We start from the raw sequence: 9485 nt of genomic DNA on the forward strand, positions 1-9485 counted from the left end.
AATCAAGTTGGATCATCAAACATAGAGAAATCATCGAACTTAAACATAGATGCCGTCTACAAAAATTCGAGAAACTTCATGACTCTCCAAAACAAATGGAAATACCAAACTGCCTGTGAGTAGGATGACAACCGGTTTGTCACTGTTGCTTGCATTCTGGGGGCTGGTCGCCACTAGCCTGCTTCTTCACCGCAGCCTTTGTCCGAGGAGCCGCCGGCTACATTGACAAAGAATCTTAGCTATGGATGAATAAAGAAAACCAAAACTCTACCTTGCGTGCGCTTCCTTCGTCTTCCTCCTCTTCGTCCTCCTCATCCTCCTCCTCCTCATCGTCCTCCTCCTCGTCATCGCTTTCCGTGTCGTTCTCGTCATCCACGTCTTCATACTCGTCCCCTTGCAAGGCCTCGCCAGTGAACCACGAAACTGCGTGGGGAATAATCTTCTCCTTGATGGTCGATCTGTAGTTGCATAGCACCAGAGCTTAGCGACGACCAGAAAACGGACTTTTCACTTTCACTCACCCAATCTCGTAGTCCTGTTCCATCAAGTCCTGCAGTTGTTCAGCCTGTCAAACCGAAGAAAGGAAACGAGAGGAAAGGAGAAATGTTATATCCGCATTATGTGCTGTACGTAGTCGAAAACTTACATCAGTCGCATCGATGTCGTCATCGTCGTCTGGCACTAGAGGCGGACTGAAGAAGTTGAAGAAGCTGTCACACTGTTCTGTCTTTGTGACCGGCTTGGTATTCTTCGCTCCCTTCTTTGGCTTCTTCTTCAAAATCTTCTGAGTTAGATTCTTCCCGGCATGCCACTCGATTTCCGTCCTGTTGTAACATTGTTTCAGGGAAACAACAGGAAAAGCACGACATCCTACCCGATAGCACGCTCAAGGATAGGCTCGTCCTCGTCCACCATGTGGTACGTCTTGCTCAGCTGTTTCGCTTCATTTGTTAGCATCAACCGACGGAGAACGAATTCCACAAAACAACTTACCACTGAATTCCTGAAGTAGGGATTCGTATCGAAGTAAAAATCAAGACGGAACCCTTTCGGGCTTTCCAAGTTGCACCACTTAATCTCCTTCAGGAACTTTAGTGCTCCCTCGTCTCGTTCAGTAATCTAAAAATCGAAATGTCAGTAAACCAGGTCTGGTGAATCTAAAGAGATACCCACTTGCATGCCCAGAACTTCATTGGACTTCATAGCCGTGAGCCAGAATTCCGGGACCCCATTCTCTACAATAGATAAAGAAGAAACAAGGTAAGAACACACCCGTGAAAGAAGGAACTTAGCCAAACCTTCTTCGGTCTTAGCTTCGGCTTCGGCCTCGCCCTTGTTGTCGTCAACATCCACAGCACCGGTGACAATTTCAAATCGCTGTGACCAGGACAGAATAAGTCTCGTCGACAATTCCACTGAGAAAGTATACCTTCGCGTAGAAGGGAGCATAAAGCTTCTGATACTTTGCCTCCAAAATCGCCCTCTCCTCTCTAAACTTCATCTCAACCTCATCGTGTTGTTTCTGTGTGAAAGAGCCATTGTTAAAGAAAGCCCATCGATGAAAACACAAACCTGCAAATCCTGCAGTGCTTGGACCCGCTTCTTCACTTTCGGGCTCAGCGATTCCACATAACCTGAAGACTGCCCAGCAAGATATTGGAGTTTGTCCTGATAAAGAAATTTCATTCCCATTCTTAACCATAGAAATCCCGTGCCGGACAGCGTACCTTGAGCGCATTGACGAGCCCCGCGCGGTCCGCCGCGGTGAAAGCTGCCACAAACAGCAAAAATGAGCAAAATATTTCGAGGATTCCAGCCAAGAACACTCACTTCCAGTGCCGCCAGGCAACGCGCCGCCCAAATCCCCCACCGAGAAGGCCGAAATCTGCTGCTCCTTGCCACCGCCGTTGCCGCCGCCTCCAGCGCCCTGCTCGCTACTCATCCTTGAAACCCTAGCCGCCGCTAGCGAGCGCGAGGGGAACGAGTAGCACACAGGAGGCTTGCCGGTGGTGTCGCCGCCTACTTGCGCTCGCCCTGGCACTGACTGCCCTAAAAGAAGAATATATACGGGCCTAGGATCTTTTTCTTGTTTCGGCAAAACCCTAAAACAGAGCCCTAAAACTCCGTGCCCTAAATATCTTTCTCTCTCTCTCTCGGAACGAAAGGAATGTAACGTCACCTTTCGCGCAAGAATGTAGCTACTTGTCTTCGTTTGGTAGTTCTTGGTGCTAATCATTCTAACAATCATCACACGGAGAGTTTCGTTTTGGACATTTGAAATAACTACTTGAGAAAGAACCACGAAGAAGAAAAAAAACACACCCCAAGCTCTTTGTTTATTCTTCGTCGTCTTCCTCAAGCCTGGCAAGAGCTTGTCGGCGCTGCTTATAGCTCTGCTTGAAGCATGCCTGGCGAAGCCTCTTTGTGTCATCCGATAGATCAACCGCGGGGTTTGCTTGCATATTCCGTTTCTGCACCTCGAGCTCGCTCACCGCGTCCTCGAATTTCTTCTTCCCCGAGCTCGGGCTCTCTTTGGACAGCTCCTGTAGACACGAGAAACATATCAAAAGATGGAGACGATCCATGGAATCGAGAAACATACAGGGATGAAGAAAGGATAGATGGAATAAGAAACATGAAAGAGAAACATGGAGAGGATCCATGGAATCGAGAAACATACAGGGATGAAGATGGAATCGAGAAAAAATCAAAGAAACATGAAAGAAGGATCAATGGAATCGGGATGAAGAAATGATCCTTTCTTCATCCATGTTTCCCATGGGTTGAAGAAAGGATCTCGCGATGGTTACCTGTATATTGTGAATGAGGCCATCCAGGCTCTTGAGCTTGCGATGCGGCCACCGCGGGATCCCAAACTCGCGGCACCGCTTCTTGAGGACCGTGAGCCCGACCTTGAGCTTCTTGGACGCCTCCGTGATGGGCATAGCATAGTAGCAAGCGAGCTCGTCCGGTGTGATTTCCAGCATCCTCTCCGTCGGGCCCGACTTGGGCGATCGCGCCGATCGCTGCCTGCGCTGGCGATTGACAGGAACGTTCTGGCCGTTCTCCTCGACGAGAGTAGTCTGGCTGCTACTGCTCTCATCGCTGAGGCTGAGAGGCGAAGAGAGAGTTTGCGGCTGCAGTGCAGGAGTGGGAGCGAGAAATGAAGCGAAGCTAGAATCGGTGTAGAAACCATCGATGAGCATCCCATCACCATCGAAAACAGATTCGACGAACGACGGGTCGAGGAGGAGCTGCCCATCGATGTCGCTAGCGTGCTCGTGAAATGCAGTTGCGAAGACGGAGCTCGGAATTGGCGAAAGAACCAAGTCGGACTCGGAAGAGGACTCAGAGATTGCCATCGCTGGCTTGATGCAAGGGAAAGAATGACCTAGAAACTTTGAGAGAGCGTGTGTGTGGTCTCTACCTATAGACAGGAGGGTATTTCGGTAGCGGTGGTGCTTGGTGTTCCACTGCCGCCGTTATGCTACAACCTGCCAGCGTGGCATCTGGTTCAAAAAAAACAAGCTGGGTTTGACCTGTGGTTTTAGTAACATTAGCCCTTAATAATCAAATACGGTCTAAGATGTATGTTTTGCTATGCGTAGATACTTTCTTTGAAATTCCCCTGCTGTTCATCCCTCCCTCTCCCGCCCCCTGGGCTTTGAAATTGCCCTGCTGACGACAATGGATCAAAGCGCTGCCCTCGCAAGAGATCTTCCCAGAGACGCTCAATTGCCTCACCGCGCAGCAAACTCTCGAAACTCCACACCATTTGGCGCCTGGAAGAGCGCGAATCTCGAGATCCTTTGAGTCGATGGGCTCCGGATTCGAGATCCAGGACGAGGCGGACATGGATTACCAGGGAGTTTGCAGGGGAATCGTGGTCGCATACGCGAGCTTCGGTGCTCAAGCCGCCCAGCAGCACCATGGCCAGCACCAGGACGGTTTGCTTCGCAATGTTCGTGGCGGATCCCATCCAGCCGCTCCAGATCCAGGAGAGATTCCTGTGACACCATTTCGAGCACGCGGACCCCGCGTTCCAGGAGGCCGAGGTCACCATCGGGTACCGGAGGACGTAACCACCGTGAAGCTCACCTGATCGCGCGGCGTGAATCTGTCGAGCTCGTTGAACCACATGACAAGAGGTTGCTGAGGGGCGTGTGCTCTCTCAGCACCGTGCTCACCAGATCTTACGGAAGGAGCCCGTCGTGCTCTCGCAGACAAGATCATCGCGCAAGTTCCATGGCGGATCAACATGTTCGAGGATTGTGAGAGGCGGAACTTCGTGTGGCCGATGCCACCAGACAATCAAAGATCACATGTTTTCTTCTCACACAATATTTCTTGACAGGAACAGAAAGAATGCAAGCAGTGAATGCTCGATTGTTATTTAGAGCTTGCTGGATGGCGTTTGAACGCTTGATCAGGTTATTTGAGCGAGTGTTGGGCAACCAGCAATTGTCATGGTGCTTCTCAGCTCCTGCTTGAGCATGTCTAGCACTTTCACACGCCTTGTTCGCCATCGATGGCCGGGCCGAACAAGAGAGGCCTCCCAACCTGGTAGAATTCACAGCATCACTATTGCTCCCGAAAGGAAAAAAGTGAACGTGTTCATGAATCTTATAATGCGATTCGACGTAGACGAAATCCAACGAGTCACCTTTAAGGTGATGGATTTGTCTGTGTACTCGGATGCGATGCAGGCACGATCTGTTGGCTGCAACAAGAAAAAACAAAAGGAAAGGCCTGGAAATGCTGAAAAGTAAAATATACCATGTCATCCATGCTGATGGCAAAACTAGTCGGCTCCAACCCTGGATTCTAACGCTTGCTTTAAGTTACATCTTCTCTTTTGTCGAGAATTGCAGTGAGAACAATGGCGGTAGCCTCTCTGCACAAGCAGCATGCTCCATAGCTCTAACCTTGTTGAATATCTAAATAAGGAGAAAAGGAGCATTGTATGGCAAATATTCAGATTTAAATTGGCACAAACTTTTGTGTACTTCTGAGCGTTTCCTATGGTCACTAAAACGCTGTCAAATCTATCCACTGTAGAGGAAATCTTTGATATTGGAAAGTGTAATGGAGACGCCGGCCCTTGCAAAAATCCTCCTTGTTGGTTGTTTGGTGGCCCTGGAGCTGATAAACGATGGAGGCGCATCGCATTTCTCAGCAGCCGCCCAGTTTTTCGCCAGAATTTCACGAATTTGACGACACCATCCCTGCCAATCATTTCCAAATCCTCTCCCGCCCCTTGATGGCTTTGCCAATGTCCAGTGGATCAAGAGCTCCAGATGCGAGATCCAGGATGAGGGCGACATGAATTAACTCCTGCTTCGCAATGTTCACTGATGATGAAGCACTGGAATCCCTCCAGAAGGAAGAATCATCGCCATAGGAAGAGGGAGACAACCGATCCGAGGGTGAAATTCCAAGGATGATGCACAGGCTTGTCCAAATGCATGCTTCTCCATCTGGATATTCTTTGAAAGAAACAATGCCAGTGACTTTTAGCTCCTAGGATGGTTGAATCTCCTGTAGTGTTCGATTGATTTATATGAGTGAATGTTTGACAACCAGCAATTGTCATATATGGTGCATTGTTCCCTCTCTCTTTTGGCTAACCTGATTCATAGGGACTAAAAACATTACAAAACAATTTGTACTACTCATGGTCCTTATGGGTGACTCCTCTATGAAGCTAAAACCACCTATTATAAGGATCATGAGACTCTCCCTAGGATGCTACTCCATTTGATCGCCAAGACCCTAATCTGTTTTCCAAGCCATATCTTAGGGCATGACCCTTCTCTAACTTAAACCACCAGAGCATGCATCCTGCTCGTGATGTGTTAAACCTTATTTGAAGCATCACGATCAAGAGATCCCAAAAATCCCCATTGCAAGGCTTTATGTCACTCTACCTAATTTGATCTATCCCCTGAAGGTATCATAGAACCTACTGTAGATAATAGTCTAGCAGTTTATATGATGGCTATACACTATTAGCATCTGATGTGCCCCAAAGTGGTAGGCAGCCAAAGTCCATGGTGTGGCATGATATCCTAGAAATCCAGATTATTGCCTAATAAATGTTATATTTGATGGCCTAATTTGACATGTTAGTCATTGTTATAACACTTTGATACACCCATATTGGATAATCATTAAGCAGGTCCAAAACAACAAATTCCTCAGTCCACTCTTTAAGTTCCTCTCATATATGAGGTTGATATTATTTTACATTATCTGAATGGTTAGCTTGTGTAATGGTCTTCTTTGGGCACCACTTTCACCTAGTACAATATATTGAGGCTATGGAAGCAATCAAAACCACCAATCATATTGTTAGATCTTAGAACAATATACCAAAGTCTCAAAAGGAAGAGGAAAGAGAAACTAGTCATAAAAGGAAGAGAGAGAAAGGAATATAAAAAGTAATATAACATATTCTCACCACCTTGCAACCCAATACTCACATCATTCACCTTATGAACTTGTTGGAAAAGGATAAGCAACTGATTCAACTCCACATCAGATATTCAAGTGTCATAGGATAAATCAGCTTCATCCCATTAGTTATGGTGCTACTAGTATACATCCTACTCTACAATCCTTTATAGAAATAACAATATTCTATCTTTAAGAGCACATTTGGTATAGGTATTGTAGAAAGTGGTAATGGTCCTTAATGTCCCTTCAACTCAGAAACATAAAATAAATAAAAATCTTTCTCATGAGGTTTTAAAATAATGATGCTTTAAATTTATATATGAATTAAAAGCATACCAAAAAGCTCCTCTTGAGGCTGCCTCTTTTAATGGTGATAAATACTTAAATTTCCATAGGGCATATTTACATAAGAGGTAGTGTGTTTTTTGCTAGTATACACCTTAAGATGTTAAGTTTCTTCCAAGTCTATTATAATTTATAAAACACCAAAAACAATTAACAAACAAGGTAAAAGAAATCATAATAAAAGAGTATTACATTTTTTTTAGGATGACAAACATAAAACTTATTCCTGGTTTTAAAGTACAGCTAGCACCTAGACATCATCTTTCCTCACCTTCTTTTATACTTCTCAAAGCATTATCAATTGAATGGGAAGTACTTCTTGTGTAAGAATAATAACTTAAAGAATGTGCATTAGATGCTATAGATCTTAAGGAAGAGTATAACTTTTATTTCACACTAGTGAACAATTGAGATTTGAAGTCCATGGGTGTGCTCTAGTTCTTTGTGTCAGCCATAAGGCTATTATAAGGATGCCATAAATGACTACCAACAATAATGTAATGATTTATGACTTGGGGGATTGTATCTATAACTTATTAGCCAAGTATTCCCATAGATGCTTTAGAACTGTCATCTCAAGCTCTAAAACCTAATGCTTTTGTGTTTAGTTCTTCTTCTCTTGATGAACTTTACACTTGAAATTTAAACAAAGGTTTATATTGTTAATACACTAAAGAGAAAAGTTTAAAGGCAAAAAATCATGATTGAGGAATATCCTAGAGTATGCTTAGATATTTTACATATATCACAAATAAGAATCCCAATTCAGATTTATGATGATTATCATGGTAATAAGAGTGGCCTCTTACATAGCCTTCTTTGGTCTAGAAAAGAGAAAAAAGAGAGCCATGCCTAAAGGAGTACAATTCAATAGTCATTTATAGCTTTTGATGTTTCAAGTAGTTTGGTTGTTATAACCAATATAACTCAATATAATCATAACATCCAAAATAATAATTTTTTGTGAGAAAAGGGAAGTATAATAAGCTTATGTGTGTCAAGGTGTTAATTAAGATGTTGATATTAAATATGCAGTGGTGGAGGTGGTGAGGAATATATCAAGTACATTCTTTAGTATATAAAGAGAGTATATTCTAGGGATTGATTCTATCACAACATTCCTTTCTTTTATTCATGAACTCTCCTCTTTATTTTTAACACACCAGAGAGTTTACTTGCCCTATGAATCTGTAAAAGGATTAAGAAGAATGGAGGTGGAAAGTTAGGGTTTTGGGTGATTTGATGCATAGATTGTGGAGCAATAATTCTTATGGGATATAGAATGGATTAAGGTGATTTTTGTTGTGGAGGAGGCATTGTATTATAATCTATCCAATGATCTAAAATGGCTAGGTTTGGTATAAAGAATCATAAGAGTTTAGGATTTTATTGTTAAGCTTAAAATACCTTATTTATTTATTTTTGGTTTGCTTAAGCAAACCTGGATGGTAGTGGATATACCTAGAATATGCTTGGATCTTTTAGGATATTCTACCATTTAACAGTTATTATTCATTTAGATTAATCTTGTATTTATAGTTTATAAACATAATTTATAAACTTTTTAAAACACTTTCTAGTATATTCTTTTTTATTCTACCATCTAAAGGTTGATAGGCAGTAAGATTAATCTTGTGTTTATAAATTATAAACATGTTTATAATTATAAACTTTTATTTGATCAAATGGATTAAACAAGTAAGAATAACATTATTATTAAAAAAAACCAAGCATTGCGACATGCAATATATATCAAATTATTGTTTGTTTTTGTGATTTGTAAATGGGATATATGGGTGGAAGCACCTAGTCTTAAGTTGTGTAGAAAGTGTTTTTTTGATTGATTTAGTGAAGGAATGAACTGTATACAAATGATTGTTTGATTGTCAAAATATTTTAAAGTGATTTGAGGTATTTAGTGTTTAATTTGTTCAATCAGGGATTTAAAGTTCCGTGACATCCAAGATATTATCACTCCACAGTTATCTTGGAGGGCATTATGGGGTTTAGACGGGCAATCAATCTTTATAACATTATAATTTTATCAAAGTTCTTGAGTATAAGCAAGGAGGACATATAGACACATTTGGATTCAGTGAAGCTATTCCTAGAGATTTTAAATGTTATAAATGCTGTTTTGCAATGCCACTAGTTCATCACCACAATATAAAAATTAAAACCATTGCATTGGGTGAACCCTCTTTCACCCTCAGATAAAAAAACTATTTCTCCAATAATTTGAGCCAATTCACATATTTGATTTTGTCATGGTTGAGCTTGATACCTATAAGATCTAACTATAGGAGTTTATCTATGAGTATTATAGCCACTTCAAACAATATATTCATAAATGTGAGCAAGCGAACATACAATGTAATAGAGTTTTATATGGATATTTTGCATTCAGTTTTGGCTCACAAAGTTCAAGAGAAGTGCAAGAAGCTAGACGAAGATATACAACATGCTATCACTCAAGAACTTAAAAAGTTGCTTGAGCCAAAGATGCTCTTTGAGATTATTGGTGCTTTCGAGGAAATCCAATAAAAAATGACTCATAAAGATAATAATAAAGTGGTTGTGGCTATTGGACAGGTTGATGTTACTCAAAAATATAATGTAAACAACCAAAGAGAATGACTCGAAATACAATCCATACAATTTAAATATAAAGACAAAAAATTTAT

At 42.2% G+C, this 9485-nt stretch overlaps 2 protein-coding genes across 3 annotated transcripts; both read right to left on the minus strand.

Annotated features, from left to right (window-relative positions):
* Positions 1-22: 22 nt before the first annotated feature.
* LOC9636106 (nucleosome assembly protein 1;1) lies at positions 23-2105 on the minus strand. Of its 2 annotated transcripts, XM_002967487.2 has the most exons (12): positions 1831-2105; positions 1728-1771; positions 1573-1668; positions 1430-1522; positions 1299-1377; positions 1174-1235; positions 994-1119; positions 875-933; positions 647-824; positions 522-565; positions 272-458; positions 23-217 (listed from the first exon to the last, which is right to left on the minus strand). In XM_002967487.2, the coding sequence occupies exons 1-12, from the start codon at positions 1940-1942 to the stop codon at positions 140-142; spliced, it is 1158 nt and encodes a 385-aa protein (XP_002967533.2). In that variant the 5' UTR covers positions 1943-2105; the 3' UTR covers positions 23-139. The 2 variants fall into 2 exon arrangements, with proteins under 2 accessions (XP_002967533.2, XP_024527849.1); XM_024672081.1 differs by having other exon boundaries at positions 1174-1377.
* Positions 2106-2336: 231 nt separating this feature from the next.
* On the minus strand, positions 2337-3362 carry LOC9632609 (protein RKD2). Its single transcript, XM_024672157.1, has 2 exons — positions 2811-3362; positions 2337-2543 (listed from the first exon to the last, which is right to left on the minus strand). The coding sequence occupies exons 1-2, from the start codon at positions 3360-3362 to the stop codon at positions 2337-2339; spliced, it is 759 nt and encodes a 252-aa protein (XP_024527925.1).
* Between the last annotated feature and the right edge of the window lie 6123 nt (positions 3363-9485).

The sequence above is a fragment of the Selaginella moellendorffii genome, unplaced genomic scaffold, assembly GCF_000143415.4.
Source record: "Selaginella moellendorffii unplaced genomic scaffold, v1.0 SELMOscaffold_8, whole genome shotgun sequence".
In the NCBI taxonomy this organism is placed as follows: domain Eukaryota; kingdom Viridiplantae; phylum Streptophyta; class Lycopodiopsida; order Selaginellales; family Selaginellaceae; genus Selaginella; species Selaginella moellendorffii.